At 35.3% G+C, this 21,838-nt stretch overlaps 1 protein-coding gene across 7 annotated transcripts in view; it reads left to right on the forward strand.

Moving 5' to 3' along the window:
• Positions 1-21,838, forward strand: part of VPS13B (vacuolar protein sorting 13 homolog B) — an 805,543-nt gene that overhangs the window by 505,343 nt on the left and 278,362 nt on the right. For 6 of the 7 annotated variants that reach the window (XM_058699592.1, XM_058699588.1, XM_058699591.1 and 3 more), the window contains 2 exons: positions 6,856-7,059; positions 21,591-21,717. In XM_058699592.1, coding sequence (XP_058555575.1) covers positions 6,856-7,059; positions 21,591-21,717 — 331 coding nt within the window. Of the gene's footprint in view, positions 1-6,855; positions 7,060-21,590; positions 21,718-21,838 lie in introns of those variants that run through there. The other variant, XM_058699594.1, reaches the window with a different exon arrangement.

A 21,838-nucleotide genomic window follows, 5' to 3' on the forward strand; every position in this document is an offset into this window, starting at 1 on the left:
GTATGTGTATATTACATCTTTATCCATTAATTCATTGATGAACATTTAGGTTCACTGCATTTTGTAAGGTAGACATTAATATTAGGCATTTTGGTTCTTGCTAAAGTTTAAAGCTCTTTTCCTATTGTGAGTTCCCTAGTAAAGTATCATTTTATTAGAATTCTTTGCTCTAATGAGTTTGCAGTTTCTTATGCTATGAAAATCTAGTGCACTAAATCAAAGCTGTCTTGATTAAAATGTATTTTCTTTTTTGGCTTTGCATTCAAATTGTCTTTCACTTCTTTTTTTTTCCCCCTAAGTTGTTTTTTACTGATAACAACCTGTTTTTAAATTATAAAGTCATATACTTAGGGAAAATTGCATTTTAAAAATTGCAAGATGATTTCTAGCATTTGGAGAAATGAAAATAAATTATCTTCAAATTGTGTCTGTACTTATACCTTCAAGAAAAGATATAGTTAAATACATCTTTTGCAAGACATCTTGTTCTCTTATTACTTATTTAAAGTTAATATGGTATTTGAACACATTTTGAATGTTTTTTATATTTCATATTGAAAAAATACTTTGAATATTTTATAATGACTGAAATGGGTTTAAGTGTACATTAAACAAAATGGGCATCTTATACTTTAAAAAATAAAGATGAGTATTTCAAGTTGAGGAAAAAAATAAGTACGTTGTGGAAAATGAAGTGAATCAATGCACCATTGTATGTTTTCTGACTTGAATTGAAAATAAGTCATAAGGATCACATAATTGGAAAGAAAAATTAGATTTTATGACCTAAGTCTGAAAAAAAATTACCCCGTATTCATTTTTAACAGAAAAATCAAACCAAACTTGTAAAGCTAATTCTTTAAATATATTTGATTTTTATATTAACCTAAACTAATAAGCCAAATGGCCTACCTGTATTATTTGTAATAGTAATTTAAATTTTATATTGGGAAAATGCACAAGAATACATTGTTTTTTAGGTTTGATATCTCAGAAGGCTAAAAAATTATTGAGGAAAATACGTTTTTTAAAGATGCAACTGTATTTTTAATTGGCCTAAACTTTCCATTATCAATTGTTTGTTATCTTAGAAAATGTGGGGGGCAGGAGGCGGTTATTACAAACTAACCAGCATGCTATTAAAATGTTTTTAGATTGATGAAACAGATCAAATTAGAAAATTTGGGTAGAATTCACTCAGTTTGAGTAATTGAATTGAGGGTCATTCGTGCTGTTTGCTCAGGCTTCTGCTTTTTCAGAACCCTCTTGTGTGCTTTATCTGGGTGAGCCTCTCTTCCCTCACTTAGTAATCATTTCACTTTCATTTAACATTTTATGTAGAGACTGAAGAGATCATCAAAGTAGGATGATTTTTTTTCTAACACTGAGGTTTTTATGATGTGGCAAGTTCTACGCTAGACTCCTTCTCTTAATTCTTACGATTAAAACAGAAACTAAGCTCTTTCTCTACTCTTGACTACTGTACTATTACATAAATTCTGTAACTTTTATGGCAGAGGAGAAAATGCCATTTTGCTAGATAAGTCTGACCTGTGGGCTGCAAATCTTCATCCCCAAGGCTGGGCCTAGTGCATTCTCGGACATTTTGTGATGGAAGGACCTGTCTTTGGCTTGAAGCCTCACTAGCCTGAGGCTTTACTTCCTTCCTTCTCCATGCGAACCATTCAGAGCATCTTCAAAGTGTCTGGATATGTTACCCTCTCACACCTCTGGGCCTTTGAACCTATTGTTCCTTTGCCTGAAATAATTTTTTTCATTATATGAAATGAGATTGGGATTTTTTTTTTTGAACTCCGTTAAATTCTGGACCCTTAGGTCTGGGTCAGGTGTCCCACTTATGTGCTTCCAATTGCATTCTATACCTAACCTTTTATAGAATTAACTGTTTTGCTATTGCCTATAAATCCCCAACTAGACTATAAGCTGAATTAGGGCAGGAACCACACAGGAACCCAGTATCCCTAGGGCCTGACATTGGGCCTAGCATGCAGTACTCTACTAAATATCCTTTGAATGAATGAATGAATGAATGCATGCATGCAAGTTTGCTCATTGGCCAGAGGGCTAGTTAGGAGAAGAGTTTTGACAGTCTTGAGTAAGACAAGAAATAGGGAAGAACTTGGATGCTTTTCACTAGTTATTACATTATCAACAGTTTTAACTGTCAAGATAAAGTTTTAAAGTAGTCATTTCCACATAGAAAAAGAGCTATAAAAGGAGAAGTAGCATTATATTTGGTGGAAGAGATGAGAGGACAACCTTTATATAAATCCCACGGTGAAAAGGATAAGAAATCTCTTTAGGGACAGTGATAAGTTAGAGGAGAGACTTTTTTTCCACAATAAATTGTAAAATCTTTGTTCCTATAAATCTTTCTAATATCCTCTTATTATCTGTTTTATCTCTACAGCATCATAGTTGAGTTTTTTAATTGCAAAATTAATTTATTAGGCTTTCTATCTTTATCTTTTTTTTGTCTCAAATACTAGAGGTTTGTCTCTTTTGGGGTTTGTTGATCCTTCTGTGTCTTTTTTATTTCATTAATTTCTGTTCTTATTTTCTTCTAGTTTTTTTTAGTTTATTCTGCCTTGTTATGTTTAGCTTATTAATCTTGGACTTTACCAACATCCCCCACCATAGTAGTACACAGTTATAATTGAAGAACCTACACTGACATATCATCATCACCGGAAATCCATAGTTTACATTAGGATTCACTCCTCGTGTTAAATGTTCTATATATTTGAACTGATGTATAATATGGTATGTCACGTGTCCATAATTACAGTATCATACACAGTACTTTCACTGCTCTAAATTGAGCACCTTTTCATCTACCTGTTGGCCCCTTGTATGTCTTTGAAAGAATGTTTATTTCAGATCCTTTGCCCATTTTTAAATTGGTTACTGGTGGCTTTTTGTTATTTAGTTGTATGAGTTCCTTATCTATTTAGGATATAATTCCTTACCAGATACATGGTTTCCAAAATTTTCTCCTATTTCAGAGGTTGCCTTTTCATTTTGTTGATACTTTACTGAGCATAAGCTTTTTAGTTTGATAGACTCCCACTTATTTATTTTTGTTTTTGTTGCCTTTGCTTTTAGAGTTAAATCCAAGAAATCATTGCCAAGACTTTTGCCAAGGAACTTCCCCCTATGTTTTCTTCTCAGAGTTTTGTAATGTCAAGTCTTTCATAACTTCCTGCATAACTATAGCACAATATCAAAACCGGGAAATTGACATCAGTACAATCCACAGCTGTATTCAGATTCAACAGTTTCTGGATGTACTCTTATGTGATAATGTGCATATAGTTCTATGCAATTTTATCACATATGTAGATTATTTTAACTGCCATTGCAATCAAGATACAGAACTTACCACCGAGAGGCTCCCTAGGAGGGCCATTTTTAATTCACACTTTCACTGCTTATGTAGCCCTTTGTGACCCCAGCTTTATATGCAGGGTCTCCACTTAAGCTGATTCATCACCTTGGGTGGGCCTTGAGTTTTAAATCTCCTCCTATGTAGTTACCAGAGCAGAACATCAGTGTCTGTGCAGGATTCAGCAGAAACCCTAAGAGCAAAAGCTGGCTTTGGCAGGTGCTTCTTTATTAATGTCCCTGGTTTTGCTTGGGCGCGCATCTAGGGTGGGGGAAGTTTGAAGTTTCTGTTCCGTTGTGCCAACTCTGAGAGGTGTTTAAAAAAATTTTTTTTCAAGCATTCTGGTTGTTTGAGTCCGAAGATTCGTCCGTGGTTTCTGATGTGCCTTATTTTGGAAACAGGTGAACCTGGAAATACTAAAGAACATTTATCTTGAGAGTTTTCATTATGGTTTTACATAATTAGGAAAATGGGCTTTGTTTTATTCTTGGTGGTGATGCATTTATGATATGTTATTCATTCAGAACCATTTAAGAATCCATTCAGAAATGGGTGTAAAATTTATAATGGACCTTTTTATGAGTAGTTTAATTTCTTGTCATATATTTTATTTCTCTGTATTAATTTTAATATTGAAATAACTAAGGCACAGAGAAGTTAAATATTTTCTCCAAGCTCATGATCATTGGAAAATCTGAGAGTAAAGTTCATATGAATCTTTCAGTTATCCAGTTTTCTACAACTCGGATATAAATGGTTTTACCATTGGCTTTTAAGTTAAACGAACTTTCAAATCACGTTAAAAATACAGATACTTATTTCAAAAACAAAGAAAAAGAGAAAACATGAAATCTCCAACCCTGATTCTTAGAAAGCTTGAAATTTTAAAATAACCATGCTTAGAAGTATCTGGCTATTGCTAATTATACAGACCATTTGCATAGGGAAAAGAACCTGTGGGAAGTCACATTTTCCACAGATAGGAGGAATATATCTCAATTTAAGACCAAGAAAAAATGTGGGGAATTTCAAGCCTACATGAAAAACTCTGATGAAATTCAGGGTTTTGTGGTTGTAATCTTATGATTATATATAGCGTCCATGTGCCAAGGGAAATAGATTGATGTTAATGCTGGGCTGGGTTACTTTGTCTTTTAATAGAGCACTGATTATATTTCATAACATACTTTTTCTTTAGGGATTCTTCAAGTATTTTAGGTCACCTTAAAAATATGTTTACGCAATTTATTTAAAGTGTGGAAAGCATTGGCTAGTTTAAAATAAGGAAATGTAACTTTTCTATGGGGAATAATAATCTAAGGAATAGGCTAGACCACCAACTGCCCAAGATATTTGCTGTATGTTTGAATTTATGTGCATCCCAATCAGAAGTTTACTGTTTAAAGACTGTGTTCTTAACTACTGTGGACAGATAGGTTCTCCATTTGAGATGTATCAAGATTTGTGTCAGTTCAAATCAGTGAGTTGAAACAGCATTTACTGATGGCTTGATAGGAGAGTTGTTCCTGACTTCAAGAAATTTATGGTATGTTAGGAAAAACTGACAAGTCATTGTGATGTTACTGTACTTTTAGAGAGACCCCAACAGTACAGATTAGGGAGAGAGGGAGTTTGGAGAAAGGCTGGTCAGGAAGGTGTTAATAGAAAGTGAAGTCTGAGATGGGCCTTTAAGCAGAATTATACCAATATTAAAATGAAAGAAGAGTATTCTGTCAAAACAGTGATATTCTAAATGTTACTCCATCCCATCTGCACCCTCATTCGTTCTTTTTTTTTCTTTGCCTTCATTAGGGCAAATTGAAAAGGTTCATGTCCATTTTATGGGCTTTATTTCTAATGCAATTATTTGGTTCAAGTAAAATTTTAGGCCGTTTTCCTTTGCATGCCCAGTCCTCCTAGATTGCAATTGTTCAAACTTAGAAAAGAGAAGAAAGGGAAAAACAAAAACAAACAAACAAAAAAAACAGCTTCAGCTCTTACCTTAGGGATCCTGAGAATTCATCCATCTCTTTCTCTGGCTCCTGCTATGGTTTCTTGACCAATGCCTGTTTGTTTCCCTATTCCCTCTTATAACCCCCTCTGATATCTCCCTCTTATAACCCCCTCTGACATCTCCTTACCTGAACTGCCTGCTCATTTAGTTCCAGTTCTCTCCCAGCTCTTCTCTTCACTTGAATTCATTAGTATCAGCCCTCACCTTGCCTGGCGCATCCGATGCTATATCCATTCCCTAGCATCTGGCCCACACACCTGCCATCTTGAGTCTCAGTAGTCCTCTACCTGCCATCTGTATTTGACCAGCCTCTGGGCATGGTCTGCTCCACACTGCTTACTTTTAGTCTTAATCAGATTCTTACCCTATTTCTGTAGTTTTTACACCACAACCCATGCTTCCCCTTCTCACCACCCCCTGCCAGTTAATTTCATTAATGTTCAATTGCTGTAATTAATTTAGTTGTATTTTTTCTAATAACTGAGATTATAGATTTTTTTCAATATTTGTACTAGTAAAAATATTTTTATTCTCTATATTATTTCACTTTTTGTGCTGATTGAAACTTTCATTAGGGCCATATATTATTTTCCTTTTGATAACTCCATTTAAAGCATTTGTGAACCAAAACAAAACCAAAAAGTTCCCAAGTTCACACAAACAGGTTTACCTGACCTCTGAACCTGAACCCAGTTCTTTCCTGCCCACCATATTGTCTTGTTATTTTCATTCTAAAACCCTCATGAAAAAGTTAACAATTTACTTCCTCTAATTTAGCTTTATGTTACTGATAATTTTATTCATTTGCACAGCATTGGGGCTAGTAAGATCAAAGTTTCAACTCTTTATGGGTCAGTTATCCTCACTGTGCCTCTATGTCAGTAAACAATATAGTCTTCTCAACAGCTTAGTCTCCTAAACAAGGGCAAAGGGTAAGGGAGTACAAAAGATCAACAAGGCTCTATCACCTTTCCTAACAAAACATCAAAGGCCTGAGGAAGGAGGTTATTAGCATTGGAGAGAAGACTGGGTTTAAGTCAGAAAACCTGGATTTTTAAGTTGTGGTTTTGCTACATACTACCTCAGTACCTTTGGCTAAGTCTTTCTACCTCAATTGTTTCCTCTTTAGTAAAAAAGGAGATAATAGAATCTCCACAACATCTCAAGGATTGAAATCATGTATGTGAAAGTATTTAGGAAAACAACACAGTGCTGGGAACAATATTAAAAAATCATTGTAGGGTAGAGTACTGGACATGATAACTTTGGGGTATACATTCAAGGCCTCCTATGTGGCAGCTTACCTGCCTCAGAGATTTGAATAGCCCAGTGAATTCATCAGTAATCCAAAAGAAAAAAATGATAATGTTACTATGTTAGTGAACAAAATAAACAGAATATTTTATCTATTCACTTTTTTTCATTGCCTTTTCAGGAGAGCTTTGAACTTGGGAATTCTTCGAGATCCTGGATCAGAAATTGAAGATAGACAATACCAAATAGATCTGCAGTCCATCAATATTGGTACTGCACAGTGGGATCAACTAAAACCGGAGAAGGAAAGTGGCACACGAGGGGTGCTAACAGAGAGTGAAAGAAATTCTCAAAATCCAGCCCTTGAGTGGAATATGGCCAGCAGGTAGGAAATTATTGAGCAACTTTCTACACTTTCTAATATTTCATTACCAGAACAGTTAGTGATAAAATCTTTAGCATGCCCAACCTAAGTGCTTTGGTACCACTTCTGCATTTCATGACAAACATAAAATATATTTTGTAATTGTAGCTAATGATTTTTCTTGGAAATCTGTTACACTGTAATTATTACAAATTTAAGACTGTGTCAGCATTTTGTTTTTTTTAAAGCTTGCTATTGATGAAAGACTGTACTTCAGGGCTAAGGATACATTCACATTTTTCCTTGAAATCCGTTGTATTCAAGGTCAGATTATTTAAGTCTCTCCTTTCTGTTTATGATGATAAGAGGAGGAAAGTAACGAAAGCTCTGGATTGCCTTTATTTTTTTAGTCCACTTTAACTAAAAGCACCTATGTTCACAGAGAACATTTTTAAAGGAATTAGTCCTGAATGTGAGTTACAAGATTTGTAGAGAGCCGTTGCCATCTCACCAAGACTACTCGTGGTTTCTCATCAGAAAGTTAGGTAGAATTGTTTGCTAGAACAAAGATACTAGGCATTAAAAATATTTTTTTTATATTGTAAACCTGAAAGTCTTTATGATTTTAAAAAGCATTCACTATTTTTTTCACTTTTCATATTGTTTGGTGTGTGTGTGTGTGTGTGTGTCTGTGTGTGTGTGTGTGTGTGTGTGTGTGTTTGCTTATAAGATTCACTAACATTAGTTGCTTATAACACACCATGGTGGTTTGTTGATTCAATTTCTTTAAAACATTGTGTGTAAACTTTCTTGTATGCCTTTTCCAATGCTGATTGCTTTGGGGTTCTGCCCTTATACTACCAAAACTATATTTATCTACGTCTTGGCATTAATAATAGCAACAACTTTAATAATTGCTTATAAAATGCTTATCACTTACCTAACTTATTTAAATTAATTTTAACAGTAATGCTATAAGGTATGAATTGTTTTCTCTAATTCTACATGAGGAGTCTGAGGCCTCCCAAGGTAAATAATGTGCCTAAAACCAAATACCAGGTGGTAGTCTGCTGCTTCTTCAGGCACCCACATTCTTTTCTAATTTCATTGTGGCCCTTTTCATAATGAGCTTCTTTCAGCTTCCTGAAAATAAGGTTTGTTGCTTGCTAATAGGCCTTGGTATGTGAACTCCGCCTGGAGCTCTCTTAACCCACCCTGTTCGCTTGCCTAACTCCCATCATTCATCAGGCCTCAGTATAAACATCACATTTTCCAGGAAGTCTCCCCCTGAGCTTCCATGAGAACACAGAAAGTTCCCCTTCTGTGTGCTCTTAACATATCACTTAGCATATGCCCCCTAAATTTGGGGTGTAAATTTGGGTGAAAAATCTCCCACTGCCGACCAAGGTACATTTCAGGAGAAGGATGTAGCCAACACTCCCAGCAGTTGGTCCTGCGTGGTGGATCTGGTGCACACTTCACATGCACTGTGCCAGTCCTGATCTGTTAACATCACATATCAGCCAGGGCCCCATCTTTCCTCCGCTTCACTCATTTTTCAGATCCAGGAAATTCCACCTTACATAATTTATAGGTCATCTTAAGAACTGCAAATTCTAGGGGTGCTTGGGTGGCTCAGTCAGTTGGACATCTGACTTCGGCTCAGGTCGTGATCTCACAGTTCACGCATTTGAGCCCCATGTCAGGCTCTATGCTGACAACTCAAAGCCTGGAGCCTGCTTCGAATTCTGTGTCTCCCTCTGTCTCTGCCTCTCCCCTGCTCATGCTCTGTCTCTCTCTCAGAAATAACCATTAAAAAAATATATTAAAAAAGAACTGCAAATTCTATCAACAAAGAAGGTGGGGTTATTTTCCTAGGAAACTTTATGACCGTCTCTCCTTAACTCAGCTGTATCTCTCCTATTCATTCTTTAATTCATTTTAGTAAAGAGTTTGTGTACCTGTGTGTGTTTTAATAATATAATTGAAATTGAGGCGCCTGGGTGGCTCAGTCAGTTAAGCATCCGACTTCAGCTGACATTGTGATCTCGCAGCTCACAAGTTCGAGCCCCATGTCGGGCTCTGTGCTGACAGCTCAGAGCCTGGATCCTGCTTCGGATTCTGTGTCTCCCTCGCTTGCTCTGCTTCTCCCCCGCTAGTACTCTGTCACTGTCTCAAAGTAAATGAACATATAAAAAATAAAGAATTGAAATTCACATAATAAGATGAACTATTTAAAATGAACAATTCACTGGCACTTTGTGTATTCACAATATTGTGTAACCGTTACCACTGTCTATAACCACTACCTCTATCTTGTTCTAAAACATTTTCGTCATCCCAAAGTAAAACCCCTTACCCATTAAGCATTTTCTTCTACATCTCTCTCCCTCCCCCTGGTGCCTGAAAAACACCAATCTGCTTTCTGTTTCCATGGTTTTATGTATTCTGGATATTTCATATAAATGGGATCATACAATATGTGACCTTTTGTGTCTGGCTCATTCACTTAACATAATATTTTGGAAGTTTTTCTACATTGTAGTGTGTGTCAGTATTTCATTCTTAGTTATCATTGGATAATATTCCACTGTATGTAAATACCAGAGTTTGTTTATCCATTCATCTGTTGATGGGCACTTGGCGTGTTTCCACTTTTTAGCTATTATGGATAATATTGCTGTGGACATTTGTGTACAAGTACCTGTTTCGCTACCTGTTTTCAGATATTAGGGATATATACCTAGGAATAGAATTTCAGGGTTATATGGTAATTCTATGTTTAACTTTCTTCGGGACCTGCGAAACTATTTTCCACAGCAGCTGAACCATTTCACATTTTCACCAGCAATGCTCAAGGTTCCAGTTTCACCACATTCTCACCACCACTTATTTTCCTTTTCTTTTTTTTTAAACTATAACCATCCTTTGGGTGTGGTTTTGATTTGCGTTTCCATAATGATCAGTGATATTGAGCAGTTCTTCATATGCTCTGTGACCATTTTTATATCTTCTTTGGAAAACATGCTTATTCAAGCCTTTTGCCCTTTTTTAAATTGAGTTGTTTGGGTTTTTGTTGATAATTTATGGGATTTCTTTTCTTATTCTAGATGCTATACCCCTATCTGATACATAATTTATAAATTATTTTTTCATTTTCTTGATAATGATCTTTGCACAAATTTTTATAATTGATCTAAGAGTCCATTGCCAAATCCAAGGTCATGAAATTTTATATCCATGTTTAAAAAATTTTTTTAATCTGTCTATAGTTGACACACAATCTTACACTAGTTGCAGATGTACAACATAGTAATTCAGCTTTTCTGTCTGTTATGCTGTGTTCACCACAAGTGTAGCTACCGTCTGTCACCATACAACACTATTCCAGTATCATTGCCTATATTACCTATGCTGGGCCTTTTATTCTGGTGACTTATAACTGAATGTAACGTATCTGTATCTCCCACTCCCTTCACCCATTTTGTCCATCCCCTTCACCCCCTTTCCTCTGGCTACCATCAGTCCTCTGTATTTATAGGTCTGATTCCGCTTTTTACTTGTTTGTTTATTCTTTTTTTTTTTTTTAGGTTCCACAAGTGAGTGAAATCATGTGATACTTGTTTTCTCAGTCTGACTTATTTCACTTAGCAAAATACTCTCTAGGTCTGTCCATGTTGTTACAAATGGCAATATCTCACTGAGAACAAACTGAGGGTTGATGGGGGGGTGGGAGGGAGGGGAGGGTAGGTGATGGGTATTGAAGAGGGCATCTTTTGGGATGAGCACTGGGTGTTGTATGGAAACCAATTTGACAATAAATTTCATATATTAAAAAAACAAATGGCAATATCGCATCCTTTTTATGGCTGCATAACAGTCCATTATGTGTATACTTATATGTATATCTTCTTTACCCATTCATCTATCAGTAAATATTTAGGTTGCTTCCATATCTTACCTATTGTAAGTAATGCTGCATTAAACATATATTTTTTCAAATTCATGTTTTCATTTTCTTTGAGTAAATACCTAGTACTGGAATTACTGGATCATATGGTATTTCTATTTTTAATTTTTTGAGGACCTCCATACTGTTTTCCATAGTGGCTGTACCAATTTACATTCCCACCAACAGTGTACAAGGGTTACTTTTTCTCTACATCTTTGCCAATACTTGTTATTCCTTGTGTTTTTGGTTTTAGCCATTGTGACAGGTGTGAGATGATATCTCATTGTAGTTTTGATATGCATTTCCCTGATGTTGAGCATCTTCTCCTCTGTCTGTTGGCTATCTGTAGTCTTCTTTGGAAAACTGCCTTCAGGTCCTCTGTCCATTTTTTAAGTGGATTGTTTAAGGTTGGTTTTTTGTTTGTTTGTTTTTGGTGGGGAGGGGTGTTGAGTTATATAAGTTCTTTATATATTTTGGATATTAACCCCTTATTGGATATATCATTTGTAAATACCTTCTATTCAGTAGGTTGCCTTTTTGTTTTGTTGATGGTTTCCTTCACTGTTCAAAAGCTTTTTATTTCGTCCTGCTCCCAATAGTTTAATTTTGTTTTCATTTCCCTTGCCTTAGGAGACATACCTAGAAAAATGTTTCTATAGCCAATATCAGAGAGATCACTGCCTGTGTTCTCTTCTAGGATTTCTCATGGTTTTATGTCTCACATTTAATTCTTAGGTCCATTTTGAGTTTATTTTTGTGTATGGTGTAAGAAAGTGGTCCACTTCATTCTTCTGCATGTTGCTGTTCATTTTTACCTACACCATTTACTGAAGAGACTATCTTTCCCCATTGTATATTCTTGCCTCCTTTGTTGTAGATGGGTTTATTCCTGAGCTTTTTTCTCTGTTCCATTGATCTATGTGTCTGTTTTTGTGCTGGCACCATACTGATTTGGTTACTACAGCTTTGTAATACATATTGAAATCTGTAATTGTGATCCATACAGATTTGTTCTTTTTTCTCAAGATTGCTTTGACTATTGAGGTTCTTTTGTGGTTCCATACAAATTTTATTATTTATTGTAGTTCTGTGAAAAATGGTGTTGGTACTTTGATAGGCATTGCACTGAATCCAAAGATTTCTTTGGATAGTATGCACATTTTAACAGTATTCATTCTTCTGGGGTGCCTGGGTGGCTCAGTCGGTTAGGTGTTCATCTTTGGCTCAGGTCATGATCTTGCAGTCTGTGAGTTCGAGCCCTGTGTCGGGCACTGTGCTGACAGCTCAGAGCCTGGGGCCTGTTTCGGATTCTGTGTGTGTGTGTGTGTGTGTGTGTGTGTGTGTGTGTGTGTGTGTGTCTTTCTCTCAGACCCTCCCCCGTTCATGCTCTGTCTCTCTCTGTGTCAAAAATAAATAAACATTAAAAAAAAAAACAACAATATTCATTCTTCGATTCCATGACCCTGGACTATCTTTTCATTTGTTTGTATCTTCGTTAATTTCTTTCATTAGTGTTTTATAGTTTTCAGAATACAGATCTTTTACCTCCTTGGTTAAGTTTATTCTTAGGTATTTTATTCTTTTTGGCGATTTATACCTATGCTTTATTCTGTGTTTTATGGGTTTAGCTCTTATAGCTGGATTGTTGATTCATTTTGAGGAGTTTTTGGGTTTTTTTTATCTATGGTACAAAATAAAAGTTCAACTTTCTTCTTTTGCATGTGCATATACAGTTGTCCCAGCACCATTTGTTGAAGAGACTCTTCATTCCCCATCGAATGGTCTTGACATGCTGTTGAAAATTAAGACTTAGAACAACTATTATATGCCATAGAATGTCTTTTACGCTAGAGAAACAAAATGAAATAATTTCTGATATGTGTCCATCCCTTACAGGTCTCAGTGTCCAATCAAAGAGTTGATAGTTAAATTACCTATTAGAGTGCAGTGAGTGAAGTACACTGGTAGATGTAAATAGAGGATGTTTAGGATTACAGAAAAGCCACATCAAAATCAGAATAAATACATTCCATGTACATAGGACATCTTGGGCTAACAGATGTGACAGACACTTAAACAATAAATCTAATACTGACATAGATACAAAATAGAACATTTAAAGAAATGAATGATGAACTCTATGGGTAGGTTTTCAGGGATGGTTTCAGAGTACACAGCTTCTGAATTTGTTTCCAGAGTATGGGTGACAGGAGTGGAGAGGGGCCATTTTGAACTAAGAAAGCAGTAGACCCACAGGCTAGGAGTATGAAAACGTGGCATTTTTTATCACTTCTGAATACCCAGTACATACTTGGCACATAATAGGAATATATTAAAGATTTGAGTGAATTAATGAAAGATTGAATGATTAGATGATTATGTAGAGCTAGCAGATCAGGTGGCTCTGAATGTTTCTGAGAGATATTGATCCAAATGAAGAAGGAACTTTAGACCTGATGTACTTTGTAGTGCTGACTAATCTTGATAGAAATATAAACAGAACCTACGGGGCGCCTGGGTGGCGCAGTCGGTTAAGCGTCCGACTTCAGCCAGGTCACAATCTCGCGGTCCGTGAGTTCGAGCCCCGCGTCAGGCTCTGGGCTGATGGCTCGGAGCCTGGAGCCTGCTTCCGATTCTGTGCGTGTCTCTCTCTCTGCCCCTCCCCCGTTCACGCTCTGTCTCTCTCTGTCTCAAAAATAAATAAATGTAAAAAAAAAAAAATTAAAAAAAAAAAAGAAATATAAAAAGAACCTTAATGTGATTATATTTTTGTTTTTCAATAGGTATTACAGGTAAAATTCAAAACATATAAAAAAATATTCACTGACAAATAACTTGCTCCCTCCCCTGACCAATATTAAATAATAACCTTTACGATGGTTTTCATTCATTCCTTCTGAGTACGTCACTCGGCTTCTGTCTTTAGTCAAAATGTGTTTCTATGTGTATGTTGGGAGAAGGGAATTTATACATAAAAATTATCACATTTTAAAATGTGTAGATCTTCTAACACCCCAGTTTTTCAGCTGAGGGAATACATTAGGATTCAGTCAAGGCAGCAGAACCGTTATAAGTATTATAGCATAAGGGATTTATTGTAGGAATAAGGTCTTACTCAATTGTGGAAGAAGCTGTGAATTAAGGATCTAAAGGTAGTGGATCAGAGACATGTCCCCAGGCATGTCCAGCCACTGGAGGGACCCCTGAAGGCTGGTAGACAAGTCCATGGGAGCATTGCCTCTGTTTCTGGGAGTAAGCCTGCAGTTGTTGTTAGTCTGCAGGGCCAGTGGTCAGGAAAAAGAGCCAGTCACAGAACCGAGAAGAGGGAAGACAAGCTGGAATCTGCCAGCACCTCTGAATTTTACTGTATTTTAAAAAGCATGACTTTCAGAGAATATTGGCCAGTATTTGTTTCATTTACACCTCTAAATCTCATGCAGTTTTCTCTCTAAACTCTGAACCATTCTTGGCAAGTTGTTACAGAACAGAACCACTACAAGAGAAAGTTTCAGGAGGTTCCTTGCCTTGTGCAATGTCACTTAAAAGTAGAGCTAAGTATAGAACCCTGGTTTGCTACCTCTTCCTCAACTGCTTTTCTTATACTCAGCGCTCTGACCCCTTACACTTGGGCTGAAGTTCATTGTTAGTTAATCACTTTTTCTTTTTCTCTCAGCAACCATTTTTACTATGTCTGCGCTTATTTTATAACCTGAGGAAATGAAGTGCTGAGAACTCAAATAACGTACTGATGTCTGCCATATGCAGGTCACACATCTAGTCACTATTGCCATTTTACATGGGAATTAGTGCTTCAAGGTGTGTAAGGGTGGGGGGTGTGAAATGGTGGCTTTTTTCCTTACATATTGGCCAAGGATGTCCTTGGCAAGCTGAGAGGGTAGCATGGAGATAAAAGGACAGATCTGTCTTGGCCAGTCTCATTCTTTGTTTCTTATCATAGTTACTGACAGACAAGTTGGTAATCAGAAAATATTTAAATTGAATATAATCATCATAATAGTAGATCATAAAATTTTAAAACTCTCTGTAATGTCAATTAATTTGTGGTCATGTTAAAGCTCCCAACATCATAATTGTTGCATATATGAATATAAGTAATAATTCCCTGATCCAAAGCCTTAAATATTCAGATTTCCCTCCTTCAACATTTTGTTTAATAAGAGAAGGATCCAAACAAGATTACATCAACATTTACTTAAAAGTATATGAACAGGGGCACCTGGGTGGCTCAGTCGGTTGAGTGTCCAACTCTTGATTTCGACTCAGGTTATGATCTCATGCTTTATAGGATCAAGCCCTACTTCGGGCCCTGTACTGACTGCATAGAGCCAGCTTGGGATTCTCTCTCTCGTTTCTCTTTGTCCCTCTACCACTCATGCACGCTCCACACACCCACCCCCCGAAATAAACATTTTCTTAAGAAGTATATGTATAACACATAACTTTCATACATTATCCAGTATTATTCTGTGAAAACTCCATGTGGTACATCAGTGCATAGTATTAAAGCTTTAAAAATGCAATAAAATAACAAATTCCCCAATCATTTTTCCCTTGGTGGAGTCCCATTTATATCCTCAATTTCAGATGTCCTTTTCTTTGAGAAACTTCCAGCAGTCCCCCTGACTTTCCCTCCTCCATGAAGTTTTATTTTGAAGTTTTTCCTTGGAAAAAGAGCTATCAAGTAGAATTAGATGCAAGAGTTCCACACTATAGATACAAACAACTGGAAACTAACCAGAGCTACTGACTGACAATTGAACATCTCAGTAAAAGTGAATTGTTGATATTTCAATATACATATACTCATACGACCTTCTTTTAGAAGCTGAAATAAATGTGATCTCAATAAACTTGTGATCTCAATCACAAATATATTAACCATAGTTTTGATTTGTTTGTTTGGATGCAGGTAATTTTTGTGTTTTTTTGGTTTGGTTTTTAGGGAATGAGAACATTGTAACATTTAATTTTGCCAAAATAAAATTTTACTAGCATTTTATTTAAATGTCCCTTAAAAAATATCCTCATTTTGGGTTGTAGTTCTTGAAGCATTATTCAGATATTTTATATGTCTTTACAAGTTAATTAGGTCCCCAACTGAAAGTTTTGACACCGGTCTGTTTTTTCCTTACCATTTTACTTCTCTTACCTTATGATTATTTTTAATTATTTTTTCGGCTAACCTGAGCTGCTCGCATCCAACTCTGCCATTATATTCCCAGCACCTAGCAGAGGGCCTGGCATAATAGTGGACTCTCAGTCCATGTTCTTAAAATTTCACACAGCCATAGATGCCAAGAGAATGATATGGCAGTATACTAGGATGAAGGCCCCTGGGAAATTTATTTACATTAGGGCTCGGGGAAGGCCTAATCTAATACCTAATGGCAAAAATGAGCTATCCATGCAAATAACTGTGGACTGCTTGTGTCAAGTGTTCTGGCAGAGCAGAGACCTGTGATTGGGAATCCGTGTTGCACACTTAAGGATCATGACTAGCTGAGAGGAAAGGAATAATAGGTAAAGTTTGGGGTAGGGAAGAGACTACATTATGAATGTTTTATACATCAGTGGCAGTTTGGATTTTATCTTTATTGCATTAGAAAGTCACTGGATAGTGTTCCTCTTGGGGAAAAAACCCAAAACACCAAAATAGGGTTTAAACTCTTTATTATATATTTTGTTTTTAAAGTTACTGTAGAACTCAAATTATCCTGAAGAACTCTCTATCTAAAAATAAGAGGAATCTCTACAACTAAGTACAGTTAACCAACTGATAACAAATAGTTTTCCAGTTATCATATTTTTAGGATAAATGTCTGTGATTATTTTTTATATTGAAGAATATCCACTATAAGGGATTATCTCAGTTGATTAGCAGAACAAGACTTAAGTATCTTCTGGTCAGGCATCTTTTGTCCAAAGCTCAGCTGTAATGCCATACCAAGAAAGTCTTCATGTTGAATAAAAAAACTGTTCACTGAACACATAGACCATCTAGAACTTTTTATTCTTTTTAGTGGAATATTTTGGAAACATCAACACCATATTTCCTACTTATGGTTTTTCATAATATACAATTTTTGAAATGGGGCTCTTAAATTGCAGTACTATTTCCCACAGAATTAGTCAAGAATGAATGGAAGATGGGCAGAAGAACCTTAGGATAAATTGGCTGAGCCGGGAAAAATGACCATAGCCTTCCTAAACATATATTTTCATGTATGCATATGGCATATACTTATGCCATCTTGTGTACTGACAATTTCAGAGAATGATGCTTTTCCATATTTATAATCTCTTCCCAGAGATTGACTGAATAGCTTTTGTTAACTTAGATGATTATTCTACTGTTACTTGTTTAGCACTTTATAATTGCCCAATTGTTTTTACCCTCACACAGGGTTTAATATATTTCCACGGGTTTAATCCTGTATGTTAGGTAACAGGTGGAAATCACTATTCCATTTCCTTGTTTTTTATGGGCAGTGTAGAAATACATTAAATCACTGTTTTAGTATACTAGAGAAATATTTCTTCTACACCTCTCCTAACCTCATATTCCCTAGCATGCTATAGATAATCTGTTTTCTCTGTTTGCTATCTTTTTTTCATAATAGGTGATCACCTGTTTCACCAAGAGATGTCTGATGGTGGATTTTATTGTATTTATCTGAACCAGGACTCATTGTGCTTCCTGAATCTGTGGTTTCTTATATATCATCAGTTCTGAAGAATTCTCCACTATTAACTCTTTGCTGTTGTCTCTTTTCCTTTCTATTCTCTCTTTTTGGAATACCAATTAAATATGTTGGACCTACCCCTCCATGTCTCTTTTCTTTTAAACTTGCCATTTTAAAATTTAAGTTAGTACATTTCCTGGATATTTCTCAAATCTGTATTCTAGTTTATTAATTTTTTCTTGAGCTACGTGTAAAATGTTATTTGCCACATCTACTGTATATTTCATTTTAGTGACTGTATTTTTCATTTCTGGAAGTAGTATTTGTTTTTCAAATCTGTTTTCACTCTTGATAATACCTTGGTTTTTTACTCCTCAATTTTATTCTATCCAGTACATGTTTAATAATTTTAAGCATTTATTTATTTATTTATTTGTTTATTATTTTTTAAACAATACAAATTTATTGAATTGTTCATATGGTGATTTCATTATCAGAAGTTCTTGGTAATGAATTTGATAATGGGGTTGAATTTTCCTCTTGCTAATAAAGAATAATTTGTGGGTGGGGGTATATAAAATAATCTGTTCAGGAGCTTGTCTTTAGTGGTCTTTGTCCCTGAGAATCCTTTTTGTCTATTTGAGGGCATGTTTTCCAGACAGGTTTTACATGCATCTATTTCTGACAGATGTCCCAGGGTTATGAAAAGTCTGATTCCAGTTTTATATAAATAATTCAGAATGGGTATTCCTAAACCAGTACAGTAATACAAATTACAGCTACCAAACACACATGAGGGAGTTCCCATTATTTTTCATCTTCTGGGGAGATCTCTGTTTTTTTAACAAGCTCTCTTGCCAATATAGTCATATTTTCTTATTCTTCTCTATTTCTGATAGAAAATGCTTTGTTAAACCTTTAAGGGCCCCAGATCTAGGTAGACAGCTCATTTAAAAACCTTTCCCTATGAGTGAAGTCACATGATATTTTACATGAGGATTTTAAGATACAAAACAGATGAACATAAGGGAAGGGAAGCAAAAATAATATAAAAACAGGGAGGGAGACAAACATAAGAGACTCTTAAATATGGAGAACAGAGGGTTACTGGAAGGGTTGTGGGAGGAAGGAGGGACTAAGTGGGTAAGGGGCATTAAGGAATCTACTCCTGAAATCATTGTTGCACCATATGCTAACTAACTTGGATGTACATTTAAAAAATAAATTAAAAATTAAGAAAAAACCTTTCCCTATTTGGGATGTAAGGATTAGCCTGTTGCCTCTATATGGCCATGGAAAAAAAAAAATCTGTTCCCTGCTACATCTGAAACTAATATAATATTGGATGTCAACTATACTTAAATAGTAAATATTTTTTATCTATTTCAGGTTTTTATTTAAATTTTAGTTAACATATGGTGTAATATTAGTTTCAGGAGTAGAATTTAGTGATTAATCACTTACATATAACACCCAGAGCTCATCACAAGTGCCCTCCTTACTGTCCATCACCCATTAGGCTGTGTCCCCACCCATCTCCCAGTCTGTTCTGTACAGTTAAGAGTCTCTTACGGTTTACCTCCCTCTCTTTTTTCTTTCCCTTTTCCGTATATTTAAGAAACAAAACAGATGAGTATAGGGGAAAGGAATAGTAAAAAAAAGAGAAATTAATAATCTATTCTCTTGATTTAGTTAGAGTGGCTAAAACCCTGAAGTCAATAACAATGTCAGTTAATAATTTGAGTTTCACTTGCCTTTTTTGTTATTTTATTTTATTTATTTTATTTTTTTAAGTTTATTTATTTTTGAGAGAGTTGGGGAGAGGCAGAGAGAGACACACACACACACACACAGAATCCGAAGCAGGCTCCATGCTCCAAGTTCTAGGCACAGAGCCCAGTGCAGGCTCAAACCTACAAACCGTGAGATCATGACCTGAGCCAAAGTTGGACACCCAACTGACTGAGCTACCCAGGCTCCCCCCCCTTTTGTTATTGTAAATCCTGTGCACTTATCTAGTAAAATATTGGCAGAATTTAATTCTCTTAATTATTTTTTCAGTAGTTATTTCTTTTGAAGTATTTCAATGTATAAAAATTTTTAATGACTTAAAAAATATGTATCATTACCTCAAAGACAAGAAATAACACAAAATTAAAGTTAACATTATGTTAACAGGAAAGTTATAGTTTTACAATAAAGGACTGTTGACTTACTGATTTTTTTTTTTATATTTTAAGGTCATAGGTCTTTCATATGTTGTGTTACTGATTTAATTCATCACATGATGGGGAAAAATATGATCTGTATAAGTACTCTTTTTTCCCATTGGGTGTTTTAGTTAATATTTGCTCTTATTTGGTTCCCTGCCATCTTTTCCATTTTAAGGTATTTTTAATACATCATATATTTAAACACTCCCTTATGAGAGCACATCAGATGTTACATGTTTCTCACATTGGCCATTTTATGGAACTTGAGCTATTAAGCTCTAATTATGGTGTCTCTCAGGATCACAACCTTTCCTCTGTATTCACAGATTTTAATATTTCTTCCTGTTACCCTCCATTCAGCAGAACTCCTAATTCTTTAAAATTGACTTTCTTGAAATCCAATACTTATGTGTCACAAAACCGGATGATCCAATTTTCTTTTTTGGCAGACACCATGTAAAACTCTGCCCATTGCAAAATTGAACAAATGATACTAGAACTTTGTATTTTCTAGACTACTCTGGTAGAAAAGGATATAGAAAGACTTGAGGGTTATATGAGATTTGTCATGAGATAATTTATGCTAGTTCTCTGATCTCAGCTTTATCACTTTATAAGTAAATAACAGAGACATATTTATAAGGAATATTAATTTAATGGTTCCAAAGAACTTTTGAGATACAGCTTGCTGGTAAAACATAGAAGTGTGTGTGTGTGTGTGTGTGTGTGTGTGTGTGTGTGTGTGTGCGCGCGCATATGCATATATATATATATATATATGCACACACATATATATTTCATAAAAAGAAAACTTAGAAAATGGACTGTAGACTTGAAGAACTGTACTAGCATAAGCTTTAGTTTCTCAGTGTTTTCCAGTTTCATCTTCTACCATGTATGTAGTACTCCTTTGAAATTATTAGCAATTTAATGTAGGTAGAAGAGTAGAAATTTTGTGCCAAGTAACTGATCACAGGTGAGAATGTGTAAAGAAGAATTAAAATAGAGGCCAAATGCTGCTCCACTATCAGGCCCTGTTGTGTAACTCTGGTTTCCACTAGGTGGCCTTAGCCTAGCCTCTGATCCTCATTTCCTCATAGGTAATATGGGGTTAGTAATAGTTTTTACTTCCCACAGATGGTTATTGTGAAGAAGCATTCAGTATCAAAGTCACAAAAGCTGTTTCATGAACTGTATATACAGTAATAATCCATGAACTTAGTTCTTAGAACTTGAAAAAAGGAGGTCATTCAGAGATTAAGAGGATATACTTGTGAACCTCATAAGGTTGGAATGGTGGCAGTTGTCAACCAGAAGGTCAGAAATACTAAAAATAGGAAACTAAAAATTATCACCAAATAGTAAGGTTATTATTGATAACAATACATACTAAGTTATTTGCAATAACAAAAGGAATTAAAAACAAATTTATTTGTTGAAAGGATAGGACTAATGAAATTAATTGCATCCAAATTTCTCAATAATTTTTTCCTATCTTTTATCAATCTGAGATAAAGAATTGAAGTTGTAAAACTGTGACTGTAAAATTTACAACTAAGCACTCTCAAAATAATAATGTAATTTTACCATACATGTTTGCAGTGCAAAGACTTGTATAACTTTAATGAAAAATATCCCTGAAAAAAAATGAAATGGCTAATCATTTTTTACTTTGTTTTTTAGCATACGGCGGCATCAAGAAAGAAGAGCAATTTTAACGCCCATTTTAACAGATTTTTCTGTCCGAATAACTGGAGCACCTGCTATCATTTTCACCAAAATAATTTCTCCAGAAAATATGCACACTGAGGTTAGAATTTTATTTAGGTTTTATTTCAGTCTATGTAATGGAGTAGCTTCTCTTTGTAAGTTAGGGATTTTCTTAGTTTTAGTGTATAGGATGTCAAATTGCTTATTATTAATAAGTTACT

The sequence above is a fragment of the Neofelis nebulosa genome, chromosome 14 (assembly GCF_028018385.1).
Source record: "Neofelis nebulosa isolate mNeoNeb1 chromosome 14, mNeoNeb1.pri, whole genome shotgun sequence".
Classification (NCBI taxonomy): Eukaryota; Metazoa; Chordata; class Mammalia; order Carnivora; family Felidae; genus Neofelis; species Neofelis nebulosa.